Below are 20,155 nucleotides of genomic sequence, written 5' to 3' on the forward strand. Positions count from 1 at the left end.
TAGATAATAGTATCAAACGGTTATTGATATACAGTTAGAGTACTGATGAAATACAGTTATCCAAATTATTTGGCTATTTCTAACCACCCCATAGAGTGAATACCACAGTTATAAAACTAGAAACATAGAGAAGTAGGTCCTGAAAAGTCCCATATGTTCACTATTTAAAAACACCATCAACCAGAAACTTACAATGGTGGTCTCTTCTTCGAATGGTGACTACCAAAGCCAAGGATACGACATGCCGCATGACCTTTGTGTAGAAATTATCAAACGTGCTCCACTTCCATTTCTTAAAAAGGTCAAGTTTGTCTCTAGAAAATGGGAAACCTTTACAAATTCAAGTTCTTTCATAAAGGAGCACGTGTTGAAGACAAGATCATTTCTAGGATACATGATAGACACGGAAAGAAGATGGGAATCAATAATATCTTTTGCCTCTAGCATTGGCCAACCCGCAATTCCAGCCCCAACTATGGAATTCAAACCATATGGTATGTCGGTAATTGCGTCTTCATTGGAAGGTATAGTTCTCTTGAACACCCCACACGAGAAAGACCAAAAATTTTACTTGTGCAAACCGACGACTAGACAAGTGTGTCGCCTGAATAATCCTAGGATCAAATTCTTCACTGAATGTGTGGGAATGTCGGTGAAATCCATGGCACCTTTAAGTTTCACTATAGTTAGGGTCTCAAAACCCAACTACAACACTGTAAGACAAAGACGAGACAATAAGAAGAAATTTTCAATCATTCACCATGTTGAATTGTTTGATTCACAAACATTCAATTGGCAAAGGCTGAACGACTTGGCACTGTCCTTTAATGTTGAACACAAAAACAGGCAGCCCGGGGTGGATGCAAAGGGATGTCTCCACTGGTATCTTTATGAAGAAGGCATATTGGTATTTAACATTGGTTGGCAACAATGGACAAAGATTATGCTACCGTAAACCGAATCCCCGACCAAGTCCTACAAACTTTTTCGCTTCGATGGCATGATTGTTGTTATGTTCTCCTACTGGGGTGAGGACAACATTCCTACTGAAATATTAGAACTAAAGGTATTACATCAATACAAGAACAGGTTGTGGAGTGAACCGAAGAAGTATTTGTTTGACAAATTGTATGAACGTTACCGTCATCCGAAATTTGTCGACTTACTATCAACAGAAGTTGGGGTTTTCAGTTGGAATAACAAGATCATATGGTACAGTTTCAAGGACAAGGAGGTGTTATCAGAATAAAAAATCCCAACAATTGGCGTTCACTCCATTCTACCATTCATGTCAGACTTTGGAACTAGTAATATATATATGTATTTATATTTGGAACTTAAAATTAAATGTTGGAATAGAGCACCGCATGCATGAACAAAACATGTTTCTAATAGGGCAACTTAAAGTCCTTACAAGACATTTTGTACACCATCTTGTAGTTGGAATGGAGAACCAACAGTTTTGTGTTAATCAGGCGGTCAGATTCAAATTAAAAATTAGAACACCAAGAACACGAAACGTACCAAGTATGACAACATAACATCCATATAGTCCATTAAGTGTACAATTGTCTAGTGGCAAGAGAGAAGCAACATTTCCCAAGGTTTTAATTAGGCGGTTAGATTCAAATTTGAAATTAGAGCACCCTGAAGACGAAATATTGTTGATATGACAGCATACATTATGTATATGTATACCATCCTCTAGTCATAATGAGAAGCGAATGTGATTGTATTAATTAGTTGGTTATAATTACGTGGTACTGGATTTTGTTTGTTTTTAGTAGCTGCTGGGCTGTATTTAATTACTTTATTTGAGTACAGTTAGAACATTACCTAGAGCAAGATAATATATGCTCCCACTCAGACTGCATGTCTTCTTTGAAAAATATAGATAGATCTCTATTGCCCAGCAGACATAATTATCCATACTAAGACTACATAAACTTGCCTTGCGAAATTGTACGTGTTATTAGATAATAGTAGATCTCTGATGACTTTGATTATATTTGCATTGTAAAAATTACATATTTCTGTGACATTTATTGAAGTTGTTCATGTGGTGCGTCATGGATTTGTTTGTTTATTTTGGTGTACTTTAAATTTGGAAAGCGTCGTATTTTGGTCTGTTTTTGGTTCTCACTTTCGACAGATTAAAACTATCAACTTCTACCATAGAATTTTCTAAAACCTATCAATACAAGTATTCACTTTCATCACAACAAAAGGGCCGTATAAAACAAGTTTGAAACTCCAAAACTTTCCTCATACAAATTACTCCAAATCACTATATTCGTCTTCATCGTAGAAGTCAGTTTCAAGAGATCCACATGGCAACGTATATGTGATGCATGGATCCTTTGGCTTAGCAGGCACATAGCACTTACGACCACTTCCACCCATTCCTAGTCGTGGTCGTTTTGAGAGTAGATACGCCTTCCATTCAATGTCCTCAGAAGTTGTCATAGCCTCATCGTATTTTCTTTTCAACTATACACAAGATTTGAACTTAAATTTATTGCACATAACATACAACATAAACAAACGACAATAACTTTTCCTTTCCTTATATATCAAATACTATTATATATTTCAAAACCATATTTATTACCTTTTTTTCCTTGGCTATCCACTGATACTTGACATGGTAGTGGAAATGGCAGTGCTTCCGGGCGTGGTGGTTTTTCTGAAATATCATAGTCTTATGTACTTTCGAATTCTCCCAGGAACTTAAGCGTATAAACCACGCTTGGGTATAGAATAAACCTAATTTCTTTGGCCTTTTTTGCATTGCTGTCGCATCCCATCTCATATAGATACCTAGCCATGAAGTTTATATCGAAACACCAATTCCTGAGCAAGTCTATGTCAGAAACTAATTTATGAAATTCTCGTTTCACTACCGCCTCCATATTGAGCTCGAAGTTGTACATCTTGGTAATTGTCACCACGAAAATCTCCATCAAATGGGCCAAAGTCTCTAGATCCAGACAATGAGGGGTCTGGGGATGATAACTACGGAAATGAAGGTATCCATTATTGTTACATATAGCCACAACTGCTTCTGGTCTCTTGCCAATAATCCAGTACTCGTCAAATGTGCCCATCTCGACACGACTTTTCCACCAATAGTGGGCTTTCTTTCTACAATAATTCCTCTCTATAGTCTTTTCAAAATCACCATCATGGTATAATTCCTCTGGACTTTGATATGCTTTAGTGACCATGGCTGAAACAAAAACCCAAAACACTTCTATATAAGTTCACTTTAGAGAGCGTACTACAGTTTAATTGAACTAAACATGATCTTATTAAGACATCTTATCTCCCACCTAGGACACTATATAAGTCCACCTTAGACACCTTACTACAGTTTACCTGAACTGAACAAGATCATATTACAACATCTTATCTCCATGGTACGACACTATATTAGAACATTTTAGGCACCGTACTACTGTTTACCTAAATTGAACTTGATCAAGACATCCTATCTCTCAAGTACGAAACTATATTAGTCCACTTTAGACAGCGTACTACTATTTACCTGAACTGAGCTTGACCATCTCAAGACATCTTATCTCCTAAGTACGACACTATATATGTCCACTTTAGACAGCGTACTACAGATTACTTGAACTGAACATGATCATATTAAGACATCTTATCTCCCAAGTACAACACTATATCAGTTCACTTTTGGGAATTTACTATAGTTTACCTGAACTAAACATGATCATATTAAGACATCTTATCTCATATGTACTCTACTATATAAGTTCACTTTAGAGAGCATACTACAGTTTAACTGAAATGAATATGATCATAGTAAGACATCTTATCTCAAATGTACAACAATATGTAGTGCTATAAAATTCGAATTTAGATAACCTGAAAATACACGGTTAATACGGCTTTCATCCCTATTTTACTTTACTTTTACAACATGTGGAATGAATGAATCCAATGATCAAAGTGACTTGGGACATTTAGGATGTTGCTATTAAACCGACATTTAACTCGAATGTAACAGAAACGTTTATAAGTGTAATCAACTTAAATGTAAACAATTAATTTTAGCCTTATTATCAAGCACACATTACTGCGGTTATTTCTCCAAATGATTTTCTTAGATGAAGAACTCTATAATGAAAGATAAAAGTATCTTATCATAGTAGAAATGGAGAAGGGGAAGGAAATTGGACGGGAAGAAATGAAGTTTTCATTGGAGATTGTGTACTCATGAGTGAATGTTGTTGAGAGAGAAGAAGAGACGAGAGGTGACTTGAGGGTGGGAGATGTTCAAGGGTTTATATGTAAATTCCTATTATGTTAATTTCATTTTTTTCAAATAAAAATAACTAATATGTAGAAGGGTATTATGGGTACTACACACTATCTTCTAGTGGGGGCCACGTCCGGCAGTGGAATGAAACTTGTCTGGCAGATTCAACGGGCTATTCTGTCCTCATTTCTCAGTCAACGTCCAATCCAGGCATTTTCCGTTTTTTAAATTAAATGGCAATCCGGTATCTATACTTTCTATAGTCTAGTCTGTGTGGTGCAGAACTGCTTGGGAGGTTGGCAAGCGCTTGGGAACTGTACAAGCTCAAACTAGTTTAAAGACAACAACAATTTCCATCCATTCAAACAATTTAAAGAAACAAACAAATTTCACCAAAATTCCATTCAATGAAAATAACTTTGTAGAGGTATTCAAGTTCAAACCTAGCGAGTGTATTTTCCCTGGTGGAGATGACTAGACTCAATTGTTCAGCTTTTTTTTTCCAAGGAGATATAGAAGGATGAACTCATAACTTGTTTACCGTCCAGAATATCAAAAGGGAAAGTAAAATGAACTACCATCAAAAGGCCACTTCGGCATTTCTTCCTCCATACAGTGCGCAATAGTTGGTCAGGGCTCTTGGGTATTCCTTCCTCCCTATAGCACATCATAGTTGGTCAGGGCTCTAGGAATCCCCTTTCTCCCTTGTTCCTTGTAGCACAGGATAGTTTGGCAGGGCTCTTTAGGAATCCCCTTTCTTGCTATATATTATAGCGTGTGATAATTGGTCAGGCCCCTTAGAAATCCCCTTCCCTCTATAGCGCATGATAGTTTGGTCAGTCTCACGAGTAACAGAATCTCTCACGAAGGTAAATCATGTTATATACCATCAAGCCGTTCAGCTATTATGTGCTTTAACAATCTTGCTGTTTCGCTGATTTTTCTGTAAGTTTGTGAAGGTGATAGTGACATCACTGTCTTAACAAGGCATTTAAACATGCGAACTCATTAGAAAAGTTCACAATTACCATACTTATTTTCTTAAATTCTAGTACTGAGGAGTATAACTTCACAACTTCAGAAGAAAATTTTGTTCAGGCATAAGCATCGTTATTGAAAACAAAAGATGTAATTAACTGTTTCAGACATTCAGTAGCATCCGTTCATGATGATTTCTCATCTCTGTCATCCTAGTGATCACATAAGACACAATTAACACAATAACACGAACATGTATACATCTTTCACTGCTGTTTTACTTCTCTGAGAAAATTCAATACTAATGAGTAATGACTATATCCACAAGCCCTCATTACACATTCTGTCCCTATGTGATGCTTAGAAATGCAAATGGAGTCAACAGTAAGGTACAGATCAAAACCTTGACAACTGATATGGTGCTGTCATTCTCCACAATGCGGTTTAAGATTCACCAGGAAAGATGTATTACCCACGAAAAATAATTTCCTACAAAGATCCAGGAACACTTGAATTAGAAATTTAGAATAGTTGAGAAAAAGTATAAGTATCACCTAAAATCAGATGCATAGACACTTCTCTGAAGAAGATAATGTGGGAACACATGGACTTTATGTCAAAATAAGACCATTAAGGCATGAGAGCGACACCTATACCATAGTGATATGTTTCCATAGACCCAATCCTGTTACGGTACTTAGCAATTTTCAGGGTAACCAGAAGATCAACGTATCTATAAGTTTTCCTATCCTATGACTGAGTGAGAATGTATATCCGACTAGGGACTGCCTGTAAATAAAATGCGAGTCAGCAGATAGAATGTCGGGATTGTAGTCTCATTTGCAAACGGAGTACAATTACAAGTTCTTCTGCCGTGTAGATAATCCAAATATTTATCTCTCTCTATAAATGCAGGTCAATAGACCGAATACAAAACAAATGAAAAACAACAAACAAGTGTAGAATTAGTATAGATATATGAATAGCAAGCAATATAAGATTTACGATGATTCACCTACTTGTTGATTATAGACTTTAAATTTCCTCGGTATTGTCTGATCTTCTTTCTTCACTATTACTCTCAGCTGATTTTTCTCCAAGACTGATACCATCTTTTGATTGCCCTTTCAGAATCCGGTTACTGAATGCCAATCGAACTGGTTTTCCCATCAATTCCTGCAGCAGATTTTTCAAAACTCCATATCATAAAACAAACATTTCACAGGAAATCATCACAAACTAAATGTCAAAATTCAAAGCAGAAACTACATTTCCTTGGAAATCCCTGATTGCTTCCTCAGCTTTCTCCATGGACCGAAAAGAAACAAATCCATAACCAGTAGGCTTTCTAGTCGGGGTCATCTGGTATGTAACTTCTGCCGAAACAACGTCACTATTCATTGGCTTAAAGAACTCAATGAGATCTTTAGACTTAACTTTCCATGACAAATTAGCCACAAACAAATCATACTTTGGTGTCGATTCTGTTATTACACGCGGTTTCGTTTTTCGCACCTTAGCATAAGCAACACTTACAGAACGACCGTCAATTTCCTAAAACAAAACCACAGAGACTCATTCAACACAAATATAGAAAATTAAGAGATACCCCAATAAAGATTTAAGCCCAATATTCTTACACATGTTCCAAGATTGTTTAAAGCTTCAAGAGCTTCTTCTTCAGAGCCCATTGTAATAAATGCCAACCCTCTGTTTCTATCCTTATTATACATTGAAAGCTAACAAATTGACAATACCCAAGTTCAGAAACTTCACAAAATATAAACTTTAACAGAAACAAACAATACAAAGATTAAAAAAAAAATCTCACCTCAACATTTGTAACATTTCCATGTTTCTGAAACAGGTTTTTAATGTCTTCAGCTGTAGAGTTCCAAGGAATGTTCTGTGCAATCAATCTTGTTTTGGGTTCTTGTTCTGATACTGTTGTTGGGCTTTCAACAAGTGTGTGTTCTGTTGTTGAGGGAGTTTGAAAGACAAGAAGGTTTGTTTTTCTTTTAGTTGTTGAGAAAAGAGAGAGAGAAGAAGTAGTGGAAAAAGAGGAAGGAGATGAAGAAGAAGAAGAGAGTTGTGTCTTTGAAGGTTTGTTAAGTGAGAGAATGGTTTGTTTTAGTTCAGTAGAGAATGTTGAGGGGAAGCTTAGAAAACGAAGCGCCATGATCAGTGGAAAGCTTGTTTCGTGATTTTTGGAACTTTGGATAAGGAGTTGGTTCTAAGCTTCTGGTATTAACTGTCCGGTTCTGGTCCGGTCTAGTGTAGCCATCTAGGGCTGTCAATGGATCGGTTTGGGTCAGGTTTTGGAAAATCCGAACCCGAACCAATAAGAAAATTGGGAACCCAAAACCAAACCGAACCGATAATATTATGTTTAATCCGAAACCGAACCGAACCGATAAGATACATCGCAAACTGAATCCGAACCGACTCGAACCGAAAACTATAAAATCAATTAAATTTTAAATTAAATTAATTAATTTTAACCACACAATTGATAAACATATACAAAATTAATTATAAAATATTACTAAAATGATATCTTATCGGTTCGGGTTCATATCAATTCAGTGGAGGACAAACCCAAACCAAATCAAAATTTTATCGGTTCGATTTGGTTCGGTTCAGTTTCAGGTCGGTAGAGGGGAAACTAAATTATCAAAACCCAAACCATTTTTTATCGGTTTGGTTTGGATCGGTTATCGGGTTATCGAGACCCATTAACAGCCCTATAGCCATCTAATTTAATGGTTCCGGTTGCCAACGGTTCCGAGTCCGGTTCTTAAAATTGTGGAACCATATATATTTTTGAGTCCGAATTTGTGGACACAAACAGCACAATTCTATTGGTTAACAGTTTTTTCGGGCAGTAGGCACAGTTTTTTTGAGCAGCCACTCCACCAATAAGAAGCTGAGGTCTTGTGGACAGCAAACAGTTGCTTGTCCACAAATTTACTCTGTATATTTTTTTCTGATTATTTTTGTGTGGTACTTGGAACAGTTCAAGACCAACCTTAGAATGACATTGTAATAACGAAAAAGAGAAGATTAAGAGTCTTGTATTGGGCGCCACTAAAATTAGATCGGGCAGCCTCCAGTCCAAGCCCAAACAACAAAGCCCCAAACAAAAGCCCAATACACTGACAAATCGTGGAAACCCTGAAAACCTACCCTAACCGGTCATCTCTTTCACACAAACCCTTCGAAACCCTAACGAAAAAACCCCAAATTCGAATTTCAATTCGAGTGCAAACCTTCGAGTGCCCGATTGAATTACCACAAATCTCCAACAATTCGAGTTTCTCACCATTAAAAAACCCCAAATTGAAAGTTGAAAGTTGCCATTGAAAACTAGATTCGAGTTTCTCACTGTTCGAGTTTAGCAAAATTGAAAGTTGGGAATTTCACCATTGTAGCAAAAAATGGGCGCCCGATTCTTAATTGCTGTCATCCTACTCTTTACTTCATTTCTCTGATCTACCTTTACCAGGTATATATATATACTCTTTCTTTTATATGTTTCATAGTATTAATAGTTATGCATGTGAACTGTGAAGTGAATTTATGTCGTTTTAATGAAATGAGGCTATGAGGGTGGTTTACATTGGTAATACTAGGATTGACAAATGGAATAGTTCATTGTATGCATTTGAAGTGTATGTATGTCATTTGTATTTAGTCGAGTTGAATAGCAAATATAGTAGTTGATCAATGGACTTCAATAGTATTTTTAAACATTTTACACTATAACGATGACGATGAATGAGGATGAATACCAGGGGATACAGGCATATAGCAGATTTTTATTCATGTCTGATTATGATATGTGTCAAGTCGTCAACTGTCAAGTGGGCAGATAGTCATATACTTGTATCAATACGTTTGAGTTTGTAGTGTAATGAAGCAAAGTATTGTGCACCATAAATGTGTGATTGTTTCATAGGTTTTGTTTTGTCAGAATTAAATTTAAAGCTTTGTTAAGCCTCTCTTCATTGTTAATTTCAAGGTTCATGAGGTTTATATCGTGAGATTGCGGAAGAAATTTCAACATGAGATGCACTATCTAGCTTCTGAACAAGGGTTCTCAATTAGGAAACAATTGTAGTGGGGAGATTAACTTGAGTCTAACACTTTTTTTATGTTGTAGAAATGTGCGAGCTTGGTCAATTAGAAATTGACGAACTTCTCTTTTCAACTCTGTCTTTGTTCGAATTGAATGGTATGCACTCATTAATATTCATGTGTCCCTCAAAACCCTTATTTTAGAACTGAATTAGAGACTAGAATATCAAACAAAAAATTAATTACTATTATTATTATAAAAAAAATAGGTACTCTTGGGGTAGTGAAATGGTCTTCAGGTCGTATTCAACTTGGGTTTTTGTGTTAAGTTACCATAAATTCAAAGGTAAAAAAAAAAATCCTTTTTGTTCTTCCCATATAAATTTTGCAGATTGGTTTTATTGTTTTGATTTGAAGACTTGAATGTCCTTGTTAGTTTTGTTTATATTCTTATGAGCCTAAAGTTTGTTTTAAACCTTCGTTCATTTATAAACCCATCAACAGGGCCAGCAACAGGTTAGTTCTTCGCGAAATTTGATTTAGTTCTTCATCTTCTGAACCTGCATAATGAATGCAAACACCAATGTCACAACCAAACTCACAATTAGTTTTTCTTTACTTTTCTAGTAAGTTGTGAGATGTCCAGGTACACAATTACAGATATGAGATTTATTTATGTGAATTCAAGTTGATACTAGGACAACAAAGGTTGACACAATAATGTGAAATCATTAGGAAAAGACAAACACGTCTAAGAAATATCAATCTGCTATTTTTTGTTCTTTTTCTTGTTTGGTAATCAGATTTTTTGGGGAAATGTGGGTATTTGTGGAAAGCATTTTACTCTTTAAGATTCTTGTGTGTGGAATGGAAAGGGTTGAGTTAATTGTAGGGAACCTTTTTCTGTAAAAGGAGGTAATTTTACTATCAAACTTTGGGTGGTCATCTCATTTGTTGTTTTTGTCTCTATTAGACCATCAAACTTTTCTTCTTTACTTTTCCTATTTTGTCATTCTTGGAGGAATGGAAGAAAGGGGAGAGATTGGGATTGAGAAAGGAAAGTCTATGGGCATCCTCGGTCAACTCTTCTGGCCGTCTATCTTCATAATTGATAGACCAATACAAAAACTTTCGCAATGCACCCACGATATGGCCTTTTTTTCAATCATCCTTGAGAATGTCCTCAATATTTGGAGTTCATCTCAACGGATAAGTGTCAAAAATATTCTCCGAGTGCCTTTCTCAAGACTAATTAATCAAGATACTTTTTATCACTAAGAAGTTTGTGCCGGAGTTTATTAGACCTCCTTTACTTTTAGTCTAGAAACAAAGACCATATTTTGAGTCATGCAAGTTGTCATTGGGTCCTCACTTTAGAGGATTTCAATATTTGTTTACATTATATTATTGTAATTCATTGGTATAGTTAATAAGAGTACGAAGCTAGTTGATATGACTAATACTTTCGTGATGTTGCTTGTTGTAAGCTAATGCTTTCGAGTGTGGTGTTTGAATAAGATTTTGAGGAGAGCTCTCTCATTGTAGAATTTTATTAGAATCCAGTTTTGGATGGATGATATCATTTGGACAGACCTTAGAAGAGTGGAATGGAACTATGGATGTAAACCCCTCAGTAGACTTTTGCATCTCCTTGTCATTGGTCCATGCATCAATTGTCCCTCTTTCAGTACAAGTTCACCTATTGAAATGGCAGATGCCATTGGACTCTCTGAATCTATGTTATTCTTGTATCAGATAACCCGACCTTGCTTCTCCAGATGATGCTGTACCTTCAGAATAGCTTGTGGTGGTTGCCAACCTTTTTTGGTTCCTTCTTCTTGAACTGTGAAATGTCAATTGGTGGATTTGCAACCACTCTTAATATTTCTAGACCCTTAAGGAGGTCATTTTTCTTATGTTTTCTTGAGGGCGGGATTAACACAATGGTAGGAGGTCATTACGTTTGTGTGAATCTTTTTATAAATGTCAAGAGAATTGTCATAGTGGTGGCTTGGTCAAGTCATGGCGGTTGAAATTATTGTATATATAGGATAGCCAAGGTCTAAAATTGATTCTTTCATGTGAAGACCAAGCCAAGTGAACAAGGAGTAAATACTAATTTTGTTGGGTTGTGTAATGCTTAAATAGTTTAAATCAGCTGGTGATGACACTAAAACAATATGTGACGTTGGGTTTTTAACTCTTTATTCAATTTGGAAATTATGTGATGGTGTTGCAAAAGAAGGGAGATTGAGAAAGTCTTTGCTGGGAGCACACATTTTAACTCGCACCCGGGGTTGTCAGGAGGACTTGTGGAAATTTTATATGTAAACAAACTCATGACTCATGATCCTAGGCACATGCATGTAAATATTTTGTAATTTCTAACCATACAAGATGTGGTCACCAATTATAGTTAGAGTACTCTTTATGTTTAACAACTTCTAAAAGGGTTAGAGGTATGCAACTTGGTTGAGGTATGCAATTTGATTTATCATAGATTCTACTTAGGAGATCATGCCTACAAAAACCAGCCGTATCTATGCTTTTCTAATGGGACCAATTCAACAACAATGAGTTTGTTTATATGTCAACCTTCCACTAGCATTGGGAACTCTTCCCTGAGTCCTTGATGACAAAAAAGTCTTGTGTTTCGAGCTATCAAGAAAATCTCTCTTTCAAGTTTGGAGGACTGAAAATCAACTCATATTTTGTTGATTTATTGTTAAGTTCTTGAAAGTTTATTGTTAAGTTCTAGTATTTTGTTTCACGTACATTACATTTACTCACCTTTCATACTGCTTATGTTCTTGAGTCTTGACTAATGAGTAATGACCTTGATCACATGCAGCTTTTACGAGTACTTGCATAAGGTCTGGATACAGGGGAACAAAACTAAAGCGGTAAAGCATTATAGGTGAGAAGCTCTTTCTTTGGTTATCAAACTTACTGAATGTATGTTATCAAGGTGGTTTTTTTGGGTGGTTTCCCCTATGCTTGACGAGGGACAAAGTCAAGTTTATTTTGTTGTAGAGAGAGTCCAGTTATTTTGTTGTAATACTTGATGTACATAAATGACGGTTCATACAGAAATAGTCTTGTATATATATACATTTTCACTGTCGTGTAAAAATTAGGTTATATGTACATATGGTTGTTCGATCTCACATGTCAGTAAAGAATCAGTTGTTCGATCAATGTATTCCTAATATTTACTCTTTGACATCTATTAATAGTTTCTTATAACTTGTAGTGGTTGTCCTTTCTTAATACAGTTAATATTGTTAACAAGTTACAAGACATATAACCATGGCGTTTTGAAAGAACAAAAACTTTTCTTTTGGAAGTCTATCTTTTCCTTCTACTTGCGTCCACCTATTATGCAACTAGAAATTATATTGTGGGTTGAATATTTCATAGGGTGTTATGTACATATGGTTGTTGGAAGGATGTCATTATTGATTTCCAGATTATGACAGGTTTAAGTATACGAAATGTTGACTAAACAAAGGAAACTCTGCCCAAATTCGATAGAATTTGGATAGTGTAACGCCTCATTCTATTTCTTCATATATACTTGGAGTTATCATAGCAAGCTTATAAGTATATTAGTTTTACGACTGGGATGATCTCTTTTTTCTAGTGGTTTTCTTTGTACATTGTTTATTTAAATATGCTTTACTAATTCTTGTTTTATTTTTCTTTGTAGCGATGGGCCCTCAATCAAAGAATGTGAAGAATGTAGCGAAAACTACATTCAAGGGTGTTAAAAAATTGTTTGGTGGCAGTTCCTCTAGTGGTGACGCAGTTGGAAGAAAAAGACAAAGGGCAGACGGCTTAACGGCATCAGCGCGTAGACGGGACCAATTGGAAAAAGAGGTTCCTGAGGTTGATTCGTCTAGTGAAGATAGTGTAGATAGTATAGATAGTGATACTAATGTAAGTTTAGATGTAAATATGGATAAAAGGAAGAGTATAGTAGAAGAGGAGAGTGAGGAAAGTGAGGAGGAGGGTGAGGAGAGGGATGAGGAGAGGGATGAAGAGGAGGATGAGCAGGATGATGATGTGGAAGAATATGTGGTAGAAGACGTACCACCAGTGGAAGAAGCACCTCCGGTATTGGATTTCGTAAGAAAATCCAATGATGATTTGGAGTTTCAAAGAGGTGTGTATGGGGGAGGCCCGTATGAGTCAGAGTTGTTGTATGACTATGCGGTGCATGTCGCTCACGATGTTTGAGAGAGAAGGGTAACATTTTGTTTTTTTTGTGTACTTTGATTTTCTTTTACAAAATCTTTTGTTTCTGTTCATATATATATCTAATGTGCTTTCTCGGTTGTTTCAGGAGGATCGCGGAGCGTTGAAGTGTGTTTCACACTTAGCGAAGTTATCCCAATGGGATTTCAAAAATGAATGTGAAAGGTCTCCGAGATTTGCCGTGCAGTTGAGAAGGACTGGGTTGTTTGATCTCGTGGAAGGTTATCACGAGCATATGGATCCACCATTGATCTCTGCATTTGTGGAGAGATGGCATCCGGAGACCAATACCTTTCATATGCTAGTTGGGGAGATGACTGTGACATTGGACGATGTTGTCCAAATTTGTGGAGTCACAGTTAGAGGAAGAGCGGTGCAAGGGGACAGTAAGCTGAACTTACAACAATCGATAAATCTCCAACATTTTGGTCTGGGGCTCCCTATTGATTTGATTAGGGCGGAGATGGAATCTAGCAGGTTCACTTCAAAAGTAAGGCTAGAATTCATCCGGAAGCATTTTGCGAACAAGGTTCATTGTAACGCCCGTATTTAAAATACGTATTTAGTTATTAATTTATTAATTAAATTATTTATTTAAAAATCGGCTGGATTGGATTTGGGATTTTGGGATACGCGGGCCTGATTTTTTGGGCCCGAGTCTGTTTTGGGCTTGGGTTTCAGACCCAAGTATATAATCACATTGTTCTAGAAAATAGGGTTTTGAGAGAATAAAAAAATAATAAAAATGGAGGCAGAGGTAGAAGCTGGATGGCTAGAGCGTTGGAGCGCGACGATTCGGACGACGAGGGTTCCGTCGAGTTGAGTTTTAATACAGGTGAGTAGATTTTATCTTTCATTGTACTAAAACTATGATTTTCGTCTGTTTAGAATTTACGGATTTACTGTCTAAAATATATAAGTTTTGTTCGTTCTTCCGGTTCATTCTATTCGATGTCGAAATATTCTGCGGGCTGTGAAAAACCAACTTATACTGAGCGACTACTAATTAATTTTAATTAATAATCCACATATATAATCAACTGTTAGTGTGAGTATCGTTGTTTGGGTTGGACTGTATTGATTGGTTGTCGGGTTAGAATCGGGGGTGGCTATTGATGGTGAGTGGAAGGTGGCTGTCGATTTGGTTGTTGTGTGGTTGTGGGATGGAATACAGTGGTCGGGCTATCGATTTGAGCTTGTGTTGTCGGGGCTGTTGAAGCTTGGAATCCGGCATCAATGGCGTCGCATGTGCTGTTTTTATTGAACTCGTTGTTGTGGGGTTTTTCTAAGTTGTTGGTTGATGGCGGAGGAGTTAGGGATGAATGCTGGGTTGTTGGTTGGAGAGTGGGGGCTGTGGGAAGCTTTGAACAGTGTCAATGGCGGTCGGGGGTCGAGTTTTGGAGGTGAGGGGAATAGGGATTTGTTGGTATGGGAAGATGGGGTTTTTCGATATGTGCCAAACCGCTGGAATGGAAGAAGGAGGAGGATGGTGGCTGGTGGTGGCCGGAGTTCGCAGTGGAGGGTGCTGTGAGGAAGAAGGATGAGGAAGACGACATGTTCCTCATAATTGGGCTTGGGCCGTAACTTAGGTTGTTTCTTTGGGCCGGCTATTTTGGTTTTGTTTTGGGCCGGTTTAGATTAAGTTGGTTGGGCCAAAAACTAACTAGATTTCTTGGGCCAATTTCATTAGTGTGTTGGGCCAGTTTTGATTAAGTGTTGGGCCATTTTCAGTTTAGTCTTTGGGCCCAAGATTAGTTTAGTTTGTTATGGGTCCAGTTTCATTTTAGTGGTTTGTGGGCCAAACCAATTAAGGTTTTAGGCGGTTTAAGTTTCATTTTACATTAGCTTGGGTCGAACCCAATTAGCTTTCTTTGGTTTTTTTTTTTCGTTTTGTTTTGGGCTTGGTCCATATATTTTAAAGTGGGTCAGGTTGATTCACTAGGCCAGTGTAGACTTTTGGGGCCGGGTTTTAAGGTTTGGGCTTGGCCAGTTGGGTCCGAACCATTATCTTGGTCATGAGCCCATGAGCCATGCACTTTGACCTTAGCCATGAACCATGGCTATGACCCTGAACCTGTTGAACATAGAGATGACAGTTTGACTTTGACAATGACGTGTTGACTTTGATCGTTGACCGTTGACTTTGACTGTTGACCGTTGACCATGAGGTGTTGACTTTGACCACGACGTGTTGACTTTGACCGTTGATTGTGGAATGTTGACTTTTTCCAGTTTTTCACATGTTTAAGAATATGGACAAATGTAGTAATAAAACGTTGTCGAACATTGTATAATTTTGTTGGTCATTATCTAATTAAGATTTGATGTGAGTAGTGTGTAAAACATATATATATATTGGGCATTGATTGTGGACTGTTTAATTGTGCTACATTTTATGCTGTAAATTGTATGGACAAATCAAATGCTAAAATGCTGTGGAAGCTTGTATGAATTTGGTTGTCATTATCTAATTAAGATTTGACGTTGATATTAGGACATTATATAATATGTTGGGATATATATATGAAATGCAATAGTTTTGGAGAAATAAATGTATAAGCACTTTATTATTATATATGTGAGATGCTACTATGAGGTAGTATAGTATTTGTGGATATTTCCCACGGGATTGTGGCGTAGTGCAATAATATATTGGCACATGAAAGAATGAAAGTGGTTATGAGATATAATTGAGATATTTCTAAATATTGTGGCATAGTGCAATAAGGTATTTGACCTGCACGTGATATAGTGGAATTATTATGAGTCATAAATGGATGACACTTGAATAAACTACGTAACGAAAATCCTAGAACCTAGCTACCACAACTCATGTGATTTGCCTGCGTATTGGCGTGTGTAATTTGATTGGCCCTTTCCGACATTTGATAAATCTGAATGGCCTTCGGGGTAAGGAATGTGATTGGCCCTTCCGGCGTTTCAGGTGAATCTGAATGGCCTTCGGGCGTAAGTAATGTGATTGGCCCTTCCGGCATTTCGCTTAAAATTTGAATGGCCCTTCCGGCGTAGCCGAATAATAGTGGCTTGATTATTCCGTTAAAAAAATAGAACGAGAGGCCGATATTTTATGCGAATAGTGGCGACTTACATAATGGCTTTCGTGTGTGAGGGTTATCCGGTCTGCGGCATCCCGCTCAGGGTAGTTACGCCCGGAGTGGTTCATTATGTAAGGGGAGGCATGTGGATGTACATGTTCGGCGTTGGGAAGCGATTGTGGTAGCCAAGAAAACTAGGTAAGACATAGATACGACGTGATTTTAGGGACACACAAAGAAAGCCGTAAATAATATAATTATGGTAATATGTTGGTTAACTATATATCTTTAAATATATGATTGTATATGGCTTTGCAGAAGTGTGGGTCAAACTAATTACTTGGGCGCAGACCCACCAGCTCAGTAATTGAGCATGAAATGCGGTATGGATATAATATGTTTGGTTGGTTATTTGTTTAGTTAGAACCTAAGGCGCCTCGATGGAGGAACTACATGCCTTTTTATTATGCGTATGGTTTGTTGTGTGGTTAGTGGGAAGTTAAGGCGCCTCAGTGGAGGAACTACCTGCCTTACTTATTGTAGTTAAGAATGTCGTATTAGTTGTTAGAAGTTAAGGCACCTCAGTGGAGGAACTAACTGCCTTATGGATTATGTATGTATATGTATAAATATATGTTGTATTTTAGAGCTACTCACACCAGCATTTTTATAATGCTGACCCGATTTGCATGTTTGCTTATTGGGTGTGTTCATTAAATGAACATAGTTGATAAGTATTGACTAAGTATTGACAGGTTTAGTGTTGAAGAAGATTGGTTGCTGCTTGTGGTTTGTGTTAGCGTCGCATTTCAAGATAGGCTTTGTTTTCCTTTGAGGTGATGTAGATTTTCAGTTGAGATAAGGTTATTTGCATTTTCATTTGTTAATTTTTGTAATGAAGAGGACTTTGGTTTAAGTTTAGAATTTTTATTGGTTTTTAAATTATCCGCATATTTAAAATGTTTATGGGTTTTTGGGAGTTGAGAGTGCGTCACACCTCGGAGATCGAAGAGTCGGGAACAAATAATGTTTTTTCGAATTCTGTCGAAATTCGGGGTGTGACATTCATGATAGCCCTATATGTGACGCTGCTGGGAAGGTGGTGGAGAAGGCCTCGAGTTTCCAGGATGTTCAACGGACTGTTAGAGCTTTTATCCTATTTTGGATGTGCCGTTTTTACTGACAAGTCTGGGACTAGAGTGCCTATATGTTATCTGAGGCCGTTGTTGAAATTCAGTTAGATAGAAGAGTATGCATGGGGTGCAGCAATTTTGGCGTTTTTGTATAGAGGTCTCGGGGCTGCCACATGTGCGAAGGTGAAAAGAGTTACAGGCTATATGACTCTTCTACAGGTAAAACTTGAGTATTTTAGAGTTTATTTTTTTAATGTTAATTATTACTCTATCAATATGTTAACTATTTGTATATATCTAGGCGTGGATCTATGAGTATTTTCCGGTATTCATAACAGTCCCAAACTTCAACTATACTTCGTCTCAGCCGCGTGCTCATAGACACATCCCAGTTGCTTCACACTATTACGATACAACGTATACATTGCAGTTTTATCGAGCGATAATTGATGATTTGAATGAGTTCAATGTAAGTATTTAAGTTTAAGTTTAAGTATTTAAGTTTGTTTATATTTTTTTTTAGTAATTAATCATTGGAGTTGTTAATGACACATTTGATTTTGTTTCAGGTTGTTCGGCATCCCTACAAAAATGTCAGAGATATAAACCTGATCGATGACATTGCATTTTTTGAGGGATTGCTATGTTTTTTCAACATTGTCGAGCTTTACGCTGTCGCAAGGGTGGTGCGTCAGTTGGGTCACGTGCAACTTGTACCTAAAGATCCTCCAATACCAAATTGAAGAACAAGAACTATGGCAGGACGCAAGTATGAGGTGAACTGGACCAATATTGGGCCACTTTATTGGGAGTCGTGGCAAAATCACGTGATCCAACCCTGCAACCGAGGACCTATCTCGTCTTATCCATGGGAGTGTCATCAAAACTACATGACTTGGTATGCGAGGAATTCTCATGTAGTTTTGGTGAACCCTGAGCTTCTTCCTATTCATCCCTCCCTGGAGACACTGCCTAATTGTTCACCGATTGTAAGTATTGTGATTTTTAATTAAGTTTCTCTAACTGTGATTTTTTGCATTCGATTGGTAACTTATCTTGATTTTCCATTTTTTGACAGAACGACATCATCAATGAAACCAGTCGTTTGCTAGAGAGAGGTCTGCAATTAGCTGTGAATGATATGCTAGAGGAAGCAAGGTCCTCCTTCGAACAGACGTACAACTTGACTAGGTGCAAGTACATTGGTGGGCGCTATAGTTCATGATTTGTTTCTGTTTAGGGTTTGTAACTTTGTAATTTGTTTGATGGATGTAATTTGTTTTAGTTTAGGGTTTGTAATTTTGTTAACTTCGAATGAATGGATGGATATGATGTTTGAATGAATGTTGGATGTTTGAATGGATGAATGATGTTTAATGTTTGAATGGAATTTGATGAATATGAATGGATGAATTTGATGAATGGGTGTTTGATATTTGATGTTTGAATGGAATTAAGTGGAATTTGATGAATATGAAAGTGTTGTAAAAACAAAATGAATTTTGAATTTTTTTTTTCCAAACGACCTAGCCGCATCGTTTGGCATAAAGGCCAAACGACCTCATCAGATCGTTTTCCCTTTATACCAAATGACTTCGGCAGATCGTTCTCTTTTAATCCCAAACGGCCCATCCACATCGTTTGGGATTAAAGTCAAACGACATGGTCAAGTCGTTTGGCCTTTATACCAAACGACATGGCTACATCGTTTGGTCTAAAGGCTAAACGACTTCGCCAGATCATTTGACTTTTATACCGAACGACATGGTCACATCGTTTGGTATAAAATACAAACAACTTGTTCATGTCGTTTTTCTTTAATCCCAAACGATGTGGCTGGGTCGTTTGGGATTAAAGCCAAACGACTTGACCGTGTAGTTTCGGTCATTATTGACAACATACGAACATTATTTTAAATCACTCGATTGCAGTCCGAATCAACTAGTCGATCACTCGATTGCCATCCGAATCAACTTAGTCGATCATTCGATTTCCAAATTACTCGATTGCCATCTGAATCAACTTAGTCGATCACTCGATTTCCAAATCAAATCAAATAAAAGCCCTAACATTATTTCCAAATAACATAAAAATCAAATCAAATTACACTTGTTCCAAATTACATCAAAATATCAAATTACATCAATATATCACTTAGTCGATCGCTCGATTTCCAAATCACTCGATTATCGTCCGAATCAACTTAGTCGATTACTCGATTTCTAAATCAAATCAAATAAAAGCCCTAACATTGATAACATAAAAATCAAATCAAATTACACTTGTTCCAAATTACATCAAAATATCATATCGACAACATACAAACAACTTAGTCGATAACATGTACTGTTGGGTCTTCAACGAGCTCG

The 20,155-nt window shown here is 37.0% G+C and overlaps 1 protein-coding gene across 1 annotated transcript; it reads right to left on the reverse strand.

Moving 5' to 3' along the window:
* Positions 1 to 5,373: 5,373 nt before the first annotated feature.
* LOC147502007 (28 kDa ribonucleoprotein, chloroplastic-like) lies at positions 5,374 to 7,467 on the reverse strand. The gene is made up of 5 exons (XM_086606980.1): positions 7,095 to 7,467; positions 6,904 to 7,002; positions 6,533 to 6,817; positions 6,283 to 6,439; positions 5,374 to 5,752 (listed from the first exon to the last, which is right to left on the reverse strand). Exons 1-4 carry the CDS (start codon positions 7,440 to 7,442, stop codon positions 6,299 to 6,301), a joined length of 873 nt encoding a protein of 290 aa, XP_086463106.1. The 5' UTR covers positions 7,443 to 7,467; the 3' UTR covers positions 5,374 to 5,752; positions 6,283 to 6,298.
* Positions 7,468 to 20,155: the final 12,688 nt, after the last annotated feature.

Source organism: Coptis chinensis, chromosome 4 (assembly GCF_015680905.1).
Source record: "Coptis chinensis isolate HL-2020 chromosome 4, ASM1568090v1, whole genome shotgun sequence".
NCBI lineage: Eukaryota > Viridiplantae > Streptophyta > Magnoliopsida > Ranunculales > Ranunculaceae > Coptis > Coptis chinensis.